Source organism: Moschus berezovskii, chromosome 14 (assembly GCF_049115385.1).
Source record: "Moschus berezovskii isolate FMDL1 chromosome 14, NW_MosBer_1.0, whole genome shotgun sequence".
NCBI classification, from domain to species: domain Eukaryota; kingdom Metazoa; phylum Chordata; class Mammalia; order Artiodactyla; family Moschidae; genus Moschus; species Moschus berezovskii.
Genome location: NC_142473.1, coordinates 35245271 through 35265054, shown reverse-complemented (window position 1 = coordinate 35265054; position 19784 = coordinate 35245271). Strand labels below are relative to the sequence as shown.

At 34.6% G+C, this 19784-nt stretch overlaps 1 protein-coding gene across 3 annotated transcripts in view; it reads right to left on the bottom strand.

Annotated features, from left to right (window-relative positions):
* Nucleotides 1–19784, bottom strand: part of ARHGEF12 (Rho guanine nucleotide exchange factor 12) — a 165650-nt gene that overhangs the window by 39865 nt on the left and 106001 nt on the right. For all 3 annotated transcript variants that reach the window (XM_055423223.2, XM_055423224.2, XM_055423226.2), the window contains 11 exons: nucleotides 19550–19648; nucleotides 18806–18855; nucleotides 16391–16448; nucleotides 13564–13742; nucleotides 12168–12245; nucleotides 11860–11979; nucleotides 10242–10382; nucleotides 4840–4914; nucleotides 2660–2752; nucleotides 946–1056; nucleotides 567–665 (listed from right to left, as the gene is read on the bottom strand). In XM_055423223.2, the coding sequence (XP_055279198.2) occupies nucleotides 567–665; nucleotides 946–1056; nucleotides 2660–2752; nucleotides 4840–4914; nucleotides 10242–10382; nucleotides 11860–11979; nucleotides 12168–12245; nucleotides 13564–13742; nucleotides 16391–16448; nucleotides 18806–18855; nucleotides 19550–19648 (1103 nt within the window). The remainder of the gene's footprint in view (nucleotides 1–566; nucleotides 666–945; nucleotides 1057–2659; nucleotides 2753–4839; nucleotides 4915–10241; nucleotides 10383–11859; nucleotides 11980–12167; nucleotides 12246–13563; nucleotides 13743–16390; nucleotides 16449–18805; nucleotides 18856–19549; nucleotides 19649–19784) is intronic.

The following is a 19784-nucleotide window of genomic DNA, read 5'->3' as shown; positions in this document are numbered from 1 at the left end:
ATGAAAGGACTAGAGACATGCAGCATGATTATCAGAGATGTATTAAGGGCTGTTATTTATCCTAGAGCAAGGCTAATAATAAAATGCATCAGTTTAAAAACCTTATTAAGATTTCTGTTGGTAAAATAAAACACTACTATTATCTACCATCATTTATATGAGTAAGATCTTTTCCATCCCTTTTTAGTTAAACTTGGGCCTCCAAAATTCAAAGAGGCCGACCAGAGTCCAATTATACAAGTATTAACCTTTGGATCTTAATATATATGTATATATATTTATATATACATATATATTGTATTCTCTTTTTCATTCCCTTATCCTAAATATGCATATATATAAACCTATATATATATATCCCTTAAAACCTATTGTGAGAATTTATATGCCTATAACTAACTTAGAAATGATAAAAAATAACAGTCATGAGTAATCAATACTTGAGATATAATACAGATGTCAGAAAGCACAATAAAGTCCAAAAACATGGGAGGGAAGACTGGAAGTAGGAGGCCAATAATTCAGTGTACTGAAGCAAAGATTGTAATATTAACTTGGTAACTTACGGCAGATCGATCCAGGAAGAACTGATGAAACTCAAGGAAGACACGACGGGTCTCCTTGGAATTGGTCTGTTTATAAAGGTCTGAATAGAGATAACAGAGCTGTAGTAGAGAAAGAAATGGGGAAGAAAACATGAAAAATGTAATCTGCTAGATCCCTGTTGAGTAGAAATGTCTGAAACAAGTAGGTCACCACGAACAATGTAGTTATTATCATATAACCAAGTCTTTAAAAAATAAAGTAGTAACATTTTAATCATCTTTCATATCTAATTTAGAAAACTGACAGAAGTCTATCTACTCATCTTGCTAAAACTGAAAAGTTTCATGGTATTTGAATCAATTAAGAACTCTAAACTGGCTAAATCATAAAATATATTACCAATGTTGCAGGGTCAAACTGGGAAACTACATGGTGTAGGAAAACAGCCAAGTGAGCAGGGCGAGATTTTAGCAGTTCAATGCTCTGAAAACAGCTGCACTGCCCATTGATCTAGAAAAATAAATAAATATACATCAGTAACACCAACACATAAATGCAAAATGTAATGTCAGCTCAGTTAAATATGACTATCCCAATTTCACTTTGACCTACCCTAAAAAATTCAAGGTTTAAAAAAACTTCACTAGAATTGATTATGAGCAACATAGGCTATGGAATCTCTTCCTCTTGGAAGAAAATAATCTCTTGGGAACAGGTTGGAACAAAGACCACCCTGGGAGAACCAAGTCCAGAATATAATTATCAAAGAGCTCATAGGTCTACACATCAGTACACGAAAAAAAACAGGTTAATAACACTTCTAAAACTGTAAAGGGAGGCTTTTTGCCTAATAACAAAATAGATGTCTTCCTTTTAGGCTAATCATAGAGACAGTGGTAGGAAATGGAGTTGTGTGATTTTAAATAAGACAACTCCTAGAATACTTGTATGCTTCCAAACTGCAATGAATACAGAAAGCAGCAAAAGTTGATCTTAACCCAGAACTATGTAAGTTAATCTAAACAAGTAACACCCATTCTGCACAACCTCTTTCAGAAAATATAAGAGGAATAAGGCTTCTCAACTCAGATCTAAGAGCTCAGCATCAGCCAACTATCAAAAGCAAAGATATTACAAAAAAAGAAAACTACAGACTACTGTCCCCTATAAACACACACACACAAATCCTCAGCAAAATAATAGGACTGAATCCAACAATATTGGAAAAAGGAAAATAAATTATGACCAACTGGGGTTTCTCCCAGGAATGAAACAGGAACAGCTGTTTCAAAATGCTAATAACATAAATTAATGTAATTTACCATTATATTTAGTTACACACAAATTACATTAATGTAATGTAAATTTAATAACAACATATGATGATCTCAGTCATTCAACAAAATTCAACATCTATTCATGATAAAACTCCTATCAAACTAAAAATAGAAGGAAATTTCCTCAATTAAAAAAGAGTATCTACAAAAACCTATGGCTAACATCATATTAATAATAAATGACTGAATGCATTCTTCCTAAGACTGAGAATAAGGCCAGGAAAGCCAGGATGCCCTGTTTCACCACAGTGATTCAGCCTCATACTGGAAATCCTAACTAGTGCAGCAAAGGTAATAACAAGAAATAAAAGATAAACACTGGGAAACAAGGAAATAAACTGTCACAGTTATTTACATAGAAAAATCTTAAAAAGTTATTTTAAAAACCTCTTTGAAGTAGTGAGTTTACTAAAAAATCACGTGAGCTTACTAACAAGGACAAGAATAAAGCCAATCACATTCCTATATACCATCAATAAACAACCAGAATTTGAAAAATTTTTTTAAATTTATAAGAACATCCCCCTTCTCCCAAGATAAAATACATAGGTAAAAATCAATGACTTCTTATCAGCTTCAAGAGCCAGGCCATTTCTATTGGTGAAAGCTAAAATAAGCAGTTAACCCAAGCAATTAAACAATTAATTTTAGTTCTAAGACTTGAGCTTCAAATCCGTATTAATATAATTTCAATCTCCAGAAACTGTTCATTTTTGCAATAAATCAAACATCTTAGAAAATTAATAATTTGTCTTTTAGAAAGAAAAAGTCATTACCTGTTCATGTTCACTACCAAAGTCATCGTCCTCTGCTCCAATAATATGAGGTGCCACACGGGTAGAGGGACTCCCAACAAGTGACTGAGTGTCCTGGAAACATTCATAGAGAAGGGACAGAAAAATTGCCTGGTGGTCAATTTCAGAGACAGAATAATGCCAAACTATCAAAAAGACATGGTTCATTGAACTGACTGGAATTCTTTTCCTTTTCTTTGGGCACTTTATTTTCAAAGTGGTTCTCAAATTTTCCAGTATTGATTGTTTCTTGGTCAGGGGAAGGGGGAGAAAACATTTCCCCTAGAAATAATAAACATCCTCTGCTTATACACGCTTGTTTATCTGGTTCTAACCCCTCTCTGTAGGCTTCATTTATTGTTTCATATATATCTAGACCTTGTTACAGAAAGAAATTAAACCGGCTTACATAAACAGTTACAATTTTTAACAGTGAATAAAGGCAACATGACAAAGGAAAAATGGCACTGTTGACATTTTGGGCCAGACGATTCTTTGTTGTGGGGGCTGTCCTATGCACTGCAAGACATGGAGCAGCATACTTGGCCACTGCCTACCCACTAGATGCCAGGCACAGCCTCCCGGTCATGAAAATCAAAAATGTTTCCAGACCTTGCCAAACATGCCCCGAGGGACAAAATCACTCCTGGTTGAAAATCATTGGCATAAAGCAATAAAATGTTCAAGAAATCACACAAACACTGCTATAGAAATGATGGTAACAAGATTGTACAAATAAATTGTAGGCTGGCAGCCCTCATTCCTATGCAATAGATCATCCATGTGTCAATTCACTTACAAATTTGGATTTAGCATGAAAAGGGGAGTGTTGGAACATTTTAGTGTATACTGTAAAAAGTATGAGATATTTGAATACCACAAATACAGAAATGAAAGACCATACAGTACTAAGAGAAATAGTAAATTTGGAACAAATATGAAAAAAATGAGTTTGGCTCAAACCTGACAGCAGTTGAATGCTGTAGGATCTGGGGTTGAGCAACAAGAGTGAGGCTATGGTGACATGGGAGTTATCTGCACAGCAGTTACAGCTGAAATTATGTACATGGACCCACAAGCTATAAATTAAGCGACTAATAGACATAGCTGCAGTTTTTCTTAAGTGTGTTGCAACTCTAAGTATTTGCATTGCCTAAACTTGATTCTGCCTTTCTGTACTCTTGCTTTTTAAACCACAAGGCTTTAACATTTTTTAAAAAATTAGGTGAAGCAGAGATTTTATTTGTTTAGAGTATTAGCGAGACAACTTTTCATTTTATAGCATACTTGAGGTTTCTGATTTTTCAATAGTCCTTATGTTGCTAATAACAGATGAATCATAATATGCTATTAAATCTTTTACCATAAAACTATATACAAGTCCTAATTTTAAAAAATAAAATCAGAATGCTAAAAATATTCAATTATGGATTTACAAGATCTAGCAAATCCATATCTGATTATATACTCAAAAGAACTGAAGGAAGAACTTAAATGGGTATTTATTTATACATCCATGTTCAGAGTAGCATTATTCATGACAGCCAGAAGGTGGAAACAATCCAAGTGCTCACAGATGAATGAATGGATAAACCAAATGTGGTATATACACACAATGGATTATTATTCAGCCTTAAAAAGGAAGGAAATTCTGATACATGCTAAATCACTGATTAAACTTGAAGACATCATGCTCAGTGAAATAAGCTGGCCACAAAAGGACAAATATTGTATATTCTACTTATTATGTGGTTCCTAGTCAGATTCGAAGGGACAGAAAGTAGAATGGTGTTTACCAGGGCTGGGGAGAGAAGATAACGGAAGTTAGTGTCTAGTGGACACCAAGTTCCAGCTGGGGAAGGTGAAAAAGTGTTAGAGAGAGATGTGCTGATGGTTGCATGATGATGTGAATCTAATTAAAGACAATGAACTTAAAAATGGTTAAAATAGTGTGTTTTATGTTATTTGTATTTTACTATAAAAAAATTTAACTACATAATAATACTAACTATGGAGCAGCTCTCTATTTCCCAATCTTTTATAAATTCCTTTAGTAAGTTTAAGCTTTTTCTCCAAATTAAAATACACACACACACCTATCAGTTATGTCTGTCATTTAAGCATAAGGAAAGTCACTATCATTTCATTGATTTCATACTCACAGTGTCCTGAATTGCTTCACTTTTCTCTGGGTTTTCCTCTAAATAAATCCTCTCTTTCAAGCCACTCTTGGGACTCTAATGAAAATAAAAAAACCAAAAAACGACATATTCATTTCAACAGGCCCACCAAAGGAGATAAGAAAAAGCAACGTGAAAGAATAATGTTCTGAACGTCACATTTGTGTTTGAAACTACTAAATATCTTTCATACAATACTTGGCTCTGCTACTTTTTACCTGACTTTGGCAAGTCACTTATTCTCTTAGGCTTTTAAGTCTTATGTTGATAAAATAATTTCATCTTCAGGCTTGAGGGTTAATTTCTATCAAATAATTCTAATCAGATATATTACATATTTCAAGTTCATTAAGTCAAAATCAAACTCTACTTCCTCTAAGTCCCTCTGTCCCAAACTATTCTTTCTATCCAAGTTAAAATTAAAAGCATTTTAGCCTATTTATATGAAGGAAAATGAGCTTTTATTTTTCTATGATTACCTTATGTAAAGTGATTTATGGATTCTTATAAACTTTACATGGTATGTTTGGGATGACCTTATGTAAAATACACATTATATGATACAAAAAGCTTCAATTATGGGGGATGAGAAACACTCCAAGCAATGGGAGCCATTCTTCAGAGCAGCTGAAAATGAGATGCAAGAGATTTTTGTGTGAACGCCTATATAGAAGATATATGCTATCTGTATACATAATGTATATAAGATAGAGAGAACAGTAATTTCAAATATAAGCCCCGCCTGGGAGAAATGGATGACTCTAGCTTAAGAGGTAGGACAGATCAAGCTAGAATAATCTTATCACACCAAAAAGAAAGAAACCTATGCTACTAGGGAGTCATGTCAAAAGAACACAGAAGACAACTTGAGAAGAAGCAAACTAGTCCCCTCAAAAAGGACAATTTAATTAGTACCAAAAAGAAAAATGACTCTAATGGACTGATATGCAGTAAGAAACAGGTTAAAAGTCTATGAATTCAAAATATTACACATCTATACACATGTGTCCAAACATCCCCACATTTAGTGACCTTTGAAGTATGTCAGGGCACCAACTCTTCTGAAAACAGATACGTAAGGGAAAATAATCAAATATTTACCCTGAATTTCCTGTATAAGCTATATTTCACAGCAACTTAAAAGCTAGTAGAAAATTCTTTATAATTCCATTTAATGATACAGGAAGAATGACAAAATAATATCATTTTGAAATCCCTTATTAAATAATGGATACAGGTATTTTTGTTATCAATGGAAGTAAAAACATCAGATAAAAACTTAGTGGAGAAATTTATAAGGAAGGAATTATGCTGATTTAATCTGCATACCTTATACAAACTTAACAACTGTAAAAAGACAACCAGACATTCTCCTCCTAATGTGATGTAACAGGATATACACAGTACCACCCACGAATTGTTCTTGCCAAACAACAACCCTCAATCCTTAAACTTTTCAAGACTCTAGATCTTACTATCAATTTTCAGGAAATATATACCAGAGGAACATGCTTAACACTTCCATGAAAATACAATTAGAATGTGGGTAGTTCTATTGGACACATGACCCAATTTAACAAAAAAAAAATAGTAAGAAAAAAAAAGAGGAGGGAACTATCATAAATTAAGAGACTTAGCAACCAGAGACTGAAGCTGTTGGCTGGATCCTGACTAAAATAAACCTACTGCTAAAAGATTATTATAAGACTATTAGGCTAATCACATTGCATATTAAGAAAATATTAATGAAGATTTGATAAAGCTACTATGGCTCTAACTTTTTAAGTCTTTTTTTCCTTCCAAAGATGCATGTTAATAAAATAATATCTTGGATTTACTTTAAAATATCCAGTATTGGGAGAGTAGAAGGAATGAAGGAACATAGACAAACTGTTGATGACTCTGAGCTGGGTGATTAGGTACATGCGGGAGTTTAGTATCTTAGTCTATTTCTGAGTAAGTTTGGAATTTTTCAAAATAACTTATTTGTTAAGTTATTTATTTACTTTTGGCTGCACTAGGTCTTTGTTGCTGCCTTCTGTGGGCTTCCTCTAGCTGTGTGTGGGGGCGTCTCTCTAACTGCAGTGAGCAGGCTTCTCACTGCAGTGGCTTCTCCCGTTGTGAAGCATGGGCTCTAGGCACACAGGCTTCAGCAATTGTGGTGTGTGGGCTGAGTAGCTGTGACACGCAGGCTCTAGGGTATGGGCTCAGTAGTTGTGGCACATGGGTTTAATTGCCTTGCAGCATGTGGGATCTTAGTTCCTGGACCAGGGATGAAACCTGTGTCCCTTGAGTTGGCAGGTGACTTCTTAACCACTGGATCACCAGAGAAATTCCTCAAAGTAACTTTTAAATTAAATGTCAGCTGCAAAATGAAAATCAAAGAGGTAAATGCTCTAAGTTTTAGATGATAATTTGCGATCAAAGGAAATCAGTCCTGAATATTTACTGGAAGGACTGATGCTGAAGCTGAAGCTCCAATACTTTGGCCACCTGATGTGAAGAACTGACTCACTGGAAAAGACTCTGATGCTGGGAAAGATTGAAGGCAGGAGGATAAGGGGAAGAGAGAGGATGAGATGGCTGGATGGCATGACCAACTTGATGGACAGGAGTTTGAGCAAACTCCAAGAGTCAGTGATGGACAGGGGAGCCTGACATGCTGCAGTCCATGGGGTTGCAAAGAGTCGGACACGACTGGACAACTGAACTGAACTGAGCTGCTCTAATGAGAGGTACATCCATGGGCATGTCAGTATTCTTTAAAGCCTTCCCTGAGCTGAGCAAGAATAGGGAATTTCACAATGCTAATGATATCACAAACACCATAAGGAGATTATTTTATAAAAAGGAGCAGAAAATAGAAAAAATGTAAGGCATTGATCGGTTCTTAAAATCTTAATACAGTACAACTGAAACAAACATTGAAATCCACAGGCTAAAAGGAGCAAATCTCTAGCTTCAAAAAGACACCTGCAGGTGATATGAGTTTGTTATGTGTCCAGTGAATACCTAGTCTTCACTGTATTGTCTCTCACGTGGATTTCCACAACCTACACATATTTGGCCTCAACTGCCTCATCTATAAAATGGTGACATTTGCTTTTTTAAGATTACCAAGAGAGTTAAAAAGAGTAACTGCAAAGCATTAGGTACAACTACTGTTGCAAAGTAGGTATTCAATAAAAGGTGACAATTTATCAGCCACGTAACACACCTTTGTCAAGTTCCTCTTAAGTCAAGCAGTCTTCTTTTCTTACTGATCTCCCTATTTACTTCAATTCATTTTCGACACTGACATGTTTCTGGCTGTGCCTCTCTTCTGCATGCAAGATACAGCCCAAACTCTACTCATTCACTCTTGTTCAAAGACCAATTAAACACCAAACACATGTCGAACAGTCTGAATTCACTGGAATGCCTGTTTCTACACTTGCCAACTCACTCTGTATTTCACAGTGATAATTCTACACCACAGATTTTATGGTTAACATTTCTGTAAATAAGATAAAATTCAAATTTTTCATTTGCATCACTTGTTCTGAATTCCTCCAATCTCACTGTCTTTGTAGATATAAAGTCAAATATGATGGGTGCATTGCTCTCAAGAAACTTGAGAGCAAGTTTAGAAACATCTACCACTAGAAACATCTAGTGGGAGAGATAAGCCGTGAAAACAGAGAGGAGATGCAGCACTGAATCAAACAGAAAAAATGTGAGGATTCCCGGCAGCAGCACTGCTAGAACAAGCTGTAACTTGAACTCAAGACTCTGCTTCTAAGATCAACTCCAGCCACTTTATCTATTAATATAATCCTAATACACCTGTAAAGTGTTCACTGCTCTCCCAAAATGTTATGCATTTTCAGACTTTGGAGGCTTTGAGTGCTGGTATTTTGAAATTAGGTAGAGGCAATCACTTACTAGCTGAGTAAGTTTGGCAAATTAGCTAACTCGCTTTGGCCTCAGTTTTTTCTTTTGTTTAAGTAATAACAATAGTACTACTTCATCAGGCTGTTCCGAGAATTAACTAAGATAAAAAATGTGTAACACCTATTATAGCTGATGGTATTAATACGTATGCTCAATAAACGTAAGCCACTATAATTCTTTTCTTGAGGCAAAATTGAAATCTTTCATCAAGACAGCCCATCTAATCATAAAACTCCTAATAGTATCTTTCAAAATAAAAATATCCTCAAATTTTCCTTGCACGAGGAACTGAGTCACTGGGCCTAAGCATCAAGATACCCTAAATGATGGTGGCTTAGACCAGTGGCTTTCAATTTTTTTTTTTTACAACCTCCACTAAGAGAAATTTTACACTATTAACCAATGTGCACGCACACACACACACACAGATATACACGTGTACAAATGCACAGAATATGTGCATGTGTGTATACAAAAAAAGTCACAAAAAGCAATGCTTACCTCCTGTACATTCAAAGCACTCTTATTCCCTATTCTGTTTTTTTTTTTAAAAATGTTGGCCCCAACCAACTAAACTGATTTTATGACCCACATTGAAAAAAAACACTGACTTACAACAGACTATTTTCTTCATCACTTTTAAGAAGGGTGATCTATTTTGAAGTAATTATTCCTATTACTGCATACTACTTACAAAGTTCTGCTGAGCATAGAACACTGCACTTAGCTTTTAAGTATTCATATAACTGTGACACTATACCATATTCAGCTTAAAATACTTTCTTATCATCTTAACAACTATCCATGTTCATCTGGCAATTTTTGGGTTAATCAAGAAAGCATTACTAAACATGGGCTATTAACTGAAGTCTAAGAGGACTAAGGCTTTTCCTCTTTGAAATGGCAAGGTGCCCCATGATTCAAGACTGAGTCACTCTGACCACAAATGGAATATTAACATGCTCTTAAAGATATCAACAGTTGGCCTCTCGGTTCAGTAAGAAAGCACTGGCGTTATTAACTTCTCTACCCACAAACAAGACGCCTGCTGGGAAATTCCATCTCCTTAAAAGAAACATTTGGCAATGGTATCCAAGGGAAAAAGTGAACTCTGGAATTAAAAGCTCAATACAACAGGGCCCAGAATTTCTGCTCATCAAATTGCTATATTAAAGATGATGGTGACCCTGAGGGATGGGATGGGGAGGGAGGTGGGAGGGGGGTTCAGGATGGGGGACACATGTACACCCATGGCTGATTCATGTCAGTGTATGGCAAAAACCACTACAACACTGTAATTAGCCTCCAATTAGAATACATAAATTAATTAAAAAGATGATGGCGATAAAAAGAAAATAATAAGAACACCTGTAGTTCCTATAACTTACAATCAAATCTGGGAGTGGGGCTGCAGAGGAAAAAACAACAAAATAAAAGTGCAGAACACTTACATCGGCACTGTCACTACTGGGCCGAGAAACATCTCCGCTGCCATAGTCAAGTCTGCCTAGTCCATCACCAGGATCTGCTTCTCCTTCACCGACTGCTAGCCCGTCACCTAACAGCTTGGAGGACGTAACTACAGCTCCATCCTGAAACAGATTAGGCACACATACATTAAAAACAAGCAACAACAAAAAAGTCCTTTCATCACTGACCACATAAAGAAATAGTCACACTGCAACCTCAATGGAGACTGTAAAAAGTTGGCCAGTTTGATGAGATCAAGAATGCTCTAAAAGTTCTAAAAGTCAAAGGCATAAATAACTACTAATTCTGTGGTTCTAAAATGGCATGACCTTGAAGACAGGGAAAGTGATATTTCAATAAAGAGAATAAATATTCAAACTCCCAAATAAAAGCAAAAAGATAAAATAGTTTAACTTACATAATTTATATTCCCTGCCTGTTAGTAAAGATTATGACACTATAACTTGTGGTTAATTGTCTTCCAACACTTTACAGCTTCAATAAATTGCCAATTCTGGGACGCAATGCTATACTGCAAATTATTATAAGCTTTTAAATTAGGAATCACAGTTTTACTCTTGGAACAGAGTAAGACTGCTGTCTTCGCTCAGTAGTAACAACATAAAACTGTCAATTATTACTAAGGCAGAACACTCAAAACTTCATATAGCTAATGGGACTATAATGGAAACAAACAAAAAATGTGTAATGAAAAGTAGACTGAACCCAGAAGTCAAGAGGCCTTAAAAACGTGTGATCTTGTATGAGTCATTTAACCAATTTAGGCCCTAGTTTTCTCAACCATAGAATTATTTTTTTTAAACTTTAAAACAAGCAGATTAGGATAGATGATTTCTGTGTGAACCTATAGCCCCAACTCATGAAGAATAACAAATAAGCAGCTTTTACTCATTTCTCCATATACCAAATCTAAACATTACAGAATATAAATCTGGTTGACATATAATGCTGTGTTATTCTTCTAATGATAATCTCATCTTCATAACTTACACCTATATAGCAAATCTATTTTTAAATTAAAAATATAGTCATTAAGAACATGAATGTGCTTTAAATTCGTCAGACTGAGTTTAAAATTCCAGTTCCATGTTTCATTTAGCTACATGACCACACATAAGTTATTTAACTTTTCGAAGTTTCTTTAAGTATTTATGTAAAATGCAGGGAAACAACAGTAATATCTAATCTCAGAGGGTTGTTTTGTAGATTAAGTAAGAAAAATTATATATCCCTACTTAAAATATAATTGCTGGTCTGTTTTCAAATGGCAGAATAAACCTCAAAATGGAAATACATGTATCTAAATACATTTCAGTAATTTGTCGTATCAAAGCAAAACCACTCAGTTCATTCTAAAATTACTGTGGAACAAAGAAGCATGATATCATGACCAAACAATCAGAAGCCCACATTTCTTTTAGTTGACCATTATTTCTGTAACATCCTACACAGGACATCCTGTTGGCCTATACTAGAAAAAATAACTTTTAAAAAGGGAAACTGGAACACCATCTGACACATTCCCAGAAGAAAATTCTCCTGCAAAACAGTGCACAGCACTTTTAACAGTGATGTTACCTGAGCAGAGCCTGTGGCTTTGGATAACTGCTCTTGCAGCTGAGGAATGTGTTTCTTGGCCTCTTGGATCTCTTTTAGCAATCTCTGAGCAGGTGTTCGGTTGTAGTCTTCCTGCAATAGCTGAAAAGTTATAAAAATACTTCAAGAATTAACTACTTATGTCAAAAAAATTAAAAAGTCCATTCTTAATCAATAAAATAGCTAATGGCACTGATTACCAATAGTGTCTAATTATGATAAGTACCAACTCAACTATGCCCACTCATGTTTTTACTGGCCTGTAAACAGCCCCATTTCTAATTTAGTACCTGAAGCCGTTCCTGTTCTTTCTGTAACATTTTTCTCAGAATTTCTACTTTCTGGTTATGAACCACGTTGTTTTCTTCCTAGAAAAATAAAAAAGAAACAAACAAACAAAAAAACCAAGAACCAATACAAGGAAAGTGAAGCTTAAATATGTATTGAAAATGAGTCATACAATGTTACATTTCAGCTCCAATTTTCAATACCTATCAGGATTTTCTTTATTTCCGGTGGTTATAATGCCAAACTTTCAGACATAACACTGAAGATAAAAGGTTATAGGGAAATTTCAACCTTTCTACCTCACTTTTGATAAAAAAACACTAAAAGGTTAATATCAGGTTCAAAAAACACTAAATGTTAAAATCAGTTGGAGAAATGAAGTTGACTTAAATATAAGAATAGCTTCTTATACTTTGCCCTCCTTTAGATATTTACTATCAACCCCCTTGCATGGCTCAAATTCCCAGTATTTCCTACCTGAAGTATTAAGGCCACTCCCTAATTCATCTCCTGCCATTTCTCCCAGTTTTATAACAGTATAATATTTTATCAAATTAGTCTTCCTAAAATCTTGCTATAATCACATCACTCAAAAAATATGTAATATATCCTTAATAATCCAGTCACATGTAAATTAGCTTCACTGTTGAGACTCTTCAAAATAAATAGTCTTACTTTTTCAAGCTTATCTCCTACCATATAAATCTTTAACAAGCACCAGCCAAACAAAAACCTGGCTATTTCTCCCCAATACTTGATGCTTTCTTGGCTCTTTACCTTTGTTTATCCTACTTTCTCTACCTGGGTTGCCTTCCTCCCCCTGACCTCCACTGCCACAATTTGAATGTTAACTGTTCTTCAAAGCTCATTTCAAATAACAGCTTTCCATGAAGTCCTTCCTTATCAGCACAACTGGATGTGCTTTCTCCCTCCTTTGAAACCTCACAGAACTTAATATTTTCCTTCTAATAATGTCAACATTCTGCCTTTGTAGTATAATTACCTGCATACCTTGATTCAATCTCAAACAACAAAGGTTTATTAAGTATCTAGCACTATATGCCAAGCAATATTGCAGACTCTGGGGAAACACAATAAACAAAAAAAACCTCTTTCCTCTTAGAATATATATTCTCAGAAGACAAAGGACCTTGACCACAGATATCTTAATTATATTTTTGTGGGAGGTACCCTGTTTTGTAGATGGTAAGTGTTAAATACTTGGAATTAAATCTGCCATCCCAATATTGTGCAATCATTCCAATCATTATATAATTTTTTATCAGTAGCAAATTATTTTCTAGAATCTTAAACTTTGTTTATCAATTCAACACTTTGAAACTCTTTACATAAAGCAAAGGCATCATTCATTATACAGAGACATTTCCTCACTCTTACCCCCATGAGCACAGGACTAGTAATTCTCTCCATATTCCCAGATGCTCCAGGTGAATGAGGGGATGTCATGATGGGAGACATATGTCCAACGACTGATGGCTCTACTTCAGAATCAGCAAGTGGAATCTGGGGCGACCCAGGTGGGCGTCCCTGAACAGTGAGAGCTACATAGGAACCAGCTTCAGGGAGAGAGATGGTAGAAAGGGGAGGAAAGAGAGAGTAACACTGTCAAAAAAATTTTATAGCATTTTACTGCTTAATCTTTGATAGTTCTAAAAGATCTAGTTGTGTGAGAAAGTTTTATCATCTGCTGGCTAATCATTTCTCCACAGAAAAAGAATCCAATCTGTCATTTATCTTTTATGACTCCCCTACAAATCTAAAAGAACAATGCAATTTTCAGATAACAAATTATTACTTGTAAGATCAGATATTACTTAAAAGCAAGTAAGATTTATAACCCCAATAATATTTTTAAATTTAATATGAATGAGTTATTATCAACCATCTACTAATGGCATCACCGACTCTGTGAACATGAGTTTGAGTGAACTCCAGGAGTTGGTGATGGACAGGGAGGCCTGGCGTGCTGTGATTCATGGGGTTGCGGAGAGTCGGACACGACTGAGCGACTGAACTGAACTGAACTAATGGCTATGTTCAATTTCTCAAATGGAAATTTTAAAAATCACCATATTAAGATGATACTAATTAGGCAAGGCTTAACTAACTCTGTAATGATGCAATTTTAAATTAATTTTAAAAAATGAGTGTGACAAAAAAAAAAATCCCATGAAAAAAAAAGCCACAACAAATAAGTAGTAAGTTTCAATTTTAAAAATTTGGAGGAAAAGACAAATTGAGTAGGTATTTCACAGGGGAAAAACTATAGAAAGCAAAGTTACCCATAACCAGAGATTCAACAACAGATATTCATTATTTATCTAGAATCAACAAAAACACTTTCCAAATAAATAACTTTTCTAGATAACTGATCTTTAATGACAAAATCTTTCTCTTATACTTTAAACTGTATTTCATAGTGTTTCTTTCCACCTACTCTTCCAAGAAACTCAATGGCAATTATTTCAGTGTTTCAGGTTCTGAAAGTTTTTTATTTTTACACTTAGTCATTAATGCTGTGTTACTGGGGAGACTTTAAGTATATATACGTTTAAAGTTTTTCAATCAGAAACACTCTGTGACTGTCACTAAGTCATCTGATGTATCTTGTTGACTTATCCATGTTTGTCTTTCAAAGTTCCTGGTTCTTCCCTTTCCTTCTTTAGATATTTTTAACTGGTGTGATTTGAAATCACTTTTATCATGTCCAGAATCTGCACTAAAGAGTAGGACATGAGGGAACTCTACTACAAGTATAGTACACAGGGTTTAGGCATTTCAAGTTTATATCTGTTTTCAATACTTAGACTGTTTTATGCTTATTTTGAGTTTTCAGCTAGGCTCTTGTTATTGGATAAATAATCTGCTGTTACAGTCCGAGGATTTAATTTAAATAAAATTGATATTGGAACACAGTGACCAGAAATATATTATCATAAACCATATTTATATAGTACATAAAAATTTACTATATAGTAAATTTATATTTATATATATATTTATTTAGTACATAAATATGTACTAAATAATATTGTATACAAATATGCACTGAATATATTTATTTAGTGTGTATTTACACTGTACATTAAAAAAGTCACAGTCTCATTAACTAAGTAACCAAATTTATTCAAGTATGAGTATCTAATTCTGATCTTTCCATTTCAAAATGTACTAAAGTTAAACACTAAGAACAAAGTGACAGATTTAGATCACTAGTACTCTGATGAAAAGATAAAGGAATTCACGGGTTACTTTATCTAAGCAATAATAAGGCCAAGAAAGATTCCAGTGTATTAAATTTATTTTAAAGATGTCCACTTACTGAAAAGAAGTAATATTAAATAAAGAAGTAGTGTTTCTGCTTGGCCATAAACACCTGTCTCTTAATTATAGCCTACTATCCTGTGGAATAGTCTGATACAGAAGATTATAAATTCTTAACCCTGGGGATTTCCAAGAGAAGATCACTCCCCTGGATTACTTAATCATTGACTTATCTGAGAGAATATGATTATGTTGCTTGAAGTTCCATTTCAGTTCATCCAGCCATTGTGTCTGATTTTTTAACCTATTCTCTTTTAGGTCAACTCATCCATTTCTTTCAAATGTTTTCAATATAACCAAGAATGACAAGGACATTATAACCAACCACATATTTGAAGTGGACTAAAGATTAAGTGAAAAAAAGTGAAAGTGTTAGTCACTCAGTCATGTCCGACTCTTTGTTACCCCATGGACTGTAGCCCACCAGTCTCCTCTGTCCACAGCAATTCTCCAGGGAAGAAGACTGGAGTGGGTAGCTATTTCCTTCTCGAGGACAGCTTTCCAACTGAGGGACCAAACCTGGGTCTCCTGTATTGCAGGTGGATTCTTTTCTGTCTGAGCCACCAGGGACTAAAGATAGTTATTAGTAAGGTAAGAATTTTCACCTCAGACTTTAACATAGGGGTCAGTAAACTCCAGCCAAGGGACTAAATTCAACCCACAGATTATTCTGGCAAATAAAGTTTTACTGAAAACACAGCCACGTCCATTCACTGATGTATTGTCTATGCCTGCTTTTACACTATAATGAGAGTCAAGTGGCAAACTATCTGGCCCACAAAGCCTAAAAAATTTACTATCTGGCCTGTTGCAGAAAATGTTTGCTAGATCTTTGTTTTAAGGGTTTCATAAAACAAAACTGAGAATAACATTCACCTACATTTGATTAGCTTCACCACTTCCAAATGGTTTGAATGAGTCACCAGAGTTCCATTCACCTGTAGAAAAATGAAAATAGTGTGTGTCAAGATACATTCTAATTGAGACAATGTTATATACAATACAACCAATTATAATATAGTAAACAGGGCTATATTAAAACATGTATATAGCTGGCTCAATATTCACTTTTACCATTATTCTACAAGGTATATGTGTGCGCATGCATGCAAAGTCACTTCAGTCATATCTGACTCTGCGTGACCCTATGGATTGCAGCCCGCCAGACTACTCGTCCACGGGATCCTTCAGGTAACAAGACTGAAGTGGGTTGCCATGTCCTCCTCCAGGGGATCTTCCCGACCCAGGGATCAAACCCGTGTCTCTTACGTCTCCTGCATTGGCAGGCAGTATCTTTACCGCTAGCACCACCTGAGAAGTCCTCGATAAGATATACTCAGCAACAAAATGAACTTGAGCACCAAAAAAGGCCTTGATTTAAAGGACATTATAACTTATTCACCATGAAAAAGGATAAAATATACTATGCAACAGATACACAAATCCTTCACAGTGAAGAACCCTTGCAAATAGAAAAGCTCTCTATGCTTTTAATTGCAAATTCATTGGTTTTCCAAAAGCATAATACATTTTTCAAAAGATGAATAACCAATATTCTACAATAATATTCAATTTATTTTTCATTTTCTAATCATGACCTACTCTTTACAGAGAAAATAAAATTTTCAGACAGCTAAATGTAGAAAGTGTTCTCCAGAATTTCCACTAAACCAGAGAAATTAAAGTAAAAGTATCAAACATGGATCTAATATTAACATTATTTTTTCTGAGGCAAGTAATAATAATTTTTCCAAGTTCAAATTTATCAGGGTATAAAACAGAAGCAAAAGTACACTTGTCATGACCCCAGAAACGATCATTATTAAGCATGATGCTTAATCTTTGAGATGCTTTTCTAATATACACACACCAGATACACAGACAAGCATACACACACATTATAACTGTCTTTTTCTGCAAATTAAAAAAATACTGTTTTATTGTATTACGGATGCCTTTCAATACAGGTACAAATAGACCTAATCTACTCTTTCTTAAGAGCTAGAGATGTAATGAAATTTATTTCTCTGCTGCTGCTGAGTCGCTTCAGTCGTGTCCGACTCTGTGCGACACCATAGACGGCAGCCCACCAGGCTCCTCCGTCCCTAGGATTCTCTAGGCAAGAATACTGGAGTGGGTTGCCATTTCCTTCTCCAATTTATTTCTCTAGCCCTCAGTTTATGCATATTTAGATTGCTTACAAGTTTTCAACATGATAAAGCTTAAGTAAATTTTCCTATACACATATCACTTCACATTTGGACACCACTTCCTTAGATAAGTTCCTAAAGCAAAACTGTGGTCAAAGTTTATATACTTCCTAAAAATATGTAATTTTTGATACATATTCACAAATTTCCATCCAAATAGGTTTTACCTAATTTATATTCACAAGTTTATAAGAGTAGCCATGGTACCATTCCCAATCTATATCAAATGTGTATCAGCAGTCTTTAAAATTTCTGACAAGCAAATATATTTTTACCTATCATTTAATTTCTACTTCTTTGCTATCAGTGAGATTGGACATATCCTCATTGATATATTATTTATTTCAATTACTCTGGGGAATTGCCTGATAAAATTCTTTGCCCATCTTTCTATCAGACTATTTATTCTTTTGTTAGTAATTTAAAAGTGTTCTTTATAGTATATTATATTCTATAATATGTTTCAAATATTCATTTCCAGATAGTTCTTTGTAAATATGTTGTATCTTTTCCTGTACAGTAATTTGATTTTAAGTAATCACATTAGTCAGTTGCCTAATAATTAGTGAGTAATCCATACTTACTCTACTGATCAAAACTCAAGGCCTGTTTCTGGACTCTCTACTATGTTCCACAGATAGATCCATATTTATACTACAGTCACTGGCTTCGAATTAATCTACACCATCTCACCTCCCACTTACCTCTTCCCATAATACCTTTGCAAAATTTGTTTAGAAGAAATAATCATTTGGAAGTTTGACAAGAATGGCACACCTCCCAAATTTATTAGTATATTATGATGAGAATTTCTTGCTAAGAGATTAATTTGGAGAAATAAGATCTTTACAACAGTGAGCTACTATCCTGCCCAAGAACACACATGACTCTATTTATTCAAAACTTTTATTATGCTTTTCAGTAAAGGGTAACATTAAGATAAATGAAATAAATTTTTATGGTCAATAAATCCATCACCTATAACGTGCAACTTTTAATAAAAATTAAAGCTAAAAAATTAAAATATGGCTAATATATGCTGCTTTATATTTCTACCGTATATTTACTAAGAGTCTTTTCCTTACCTTGATGATTCGATCACCTGTCTGTACTCCAGCCCGCATGGCTGCTCCATCTGTAATAGAAATTAATTCTTAAAATGTAATTCATTTACATTCACTGAAAATCTTCTCAAAAGAGAAGCATGTTACAAAATGGTTTAAAACATGGATTGTAAAGTCAGACAGACAAGGTCCAAATCCTGCTTCTGCCACTCACTAGCTGGGTAACCATGGTCAAATTTTATGTTTTTTTTTTTTTTTTTCACTCTAAGACTCAATATCCCCTGTAAAATGGAGATTAAAAAGTATCAAAGTACGTCCCCCAAATTACAGCAACTGACATAAAGAATTCAATATATGGCAATATTGCAGTAGTATAAGATATTATAGTCATTTGAGGGAAAAAGACGGATATTTTTGAGCCTATGACCATTTCTTTAATCTGTCACTACCTAAATATCTCTGGTGCCATGAGGAAAAAAAATTACACAAACTTCTATAAGTGATAATGCTTAAAGTATCATGACTAAAGAGTCATGTGATTTTTCTAAAACATACGAGAACCTTTTTCTTTCCATAAAATACAAAAGGAAATCAACTGGGATAAATTCATGCCTATAACTAACACTAAAGACAAATCTAGTACAATAAGGCCATATGACCTATAATTATGCAATTACTTTATTCTTAAGCAATAGACATTATTTAAGCTTTTCTATTCTTACTGTTTGCTCCCAGGGACAAGACTGTTTTTTAAAAATGCCTTGCCTTCTTTGACAGACTGTACGAACACTGGATTGTCTCCACTGACCGTCAGCCCAAATCCATTGTCATCCTTCTGGATGATCACACAACGCTGAACAAGACCTGCACAAGAACCACAGGATAAAGAGAGAAGGAAAGAGAAAACAGAGGGAAAAAAGTCAATAATCGTATTATTAGTAGTGAACTGCATTCCACCTGGAGAAACACAAGGTAGCACATGAAACCCATATGAAAAATA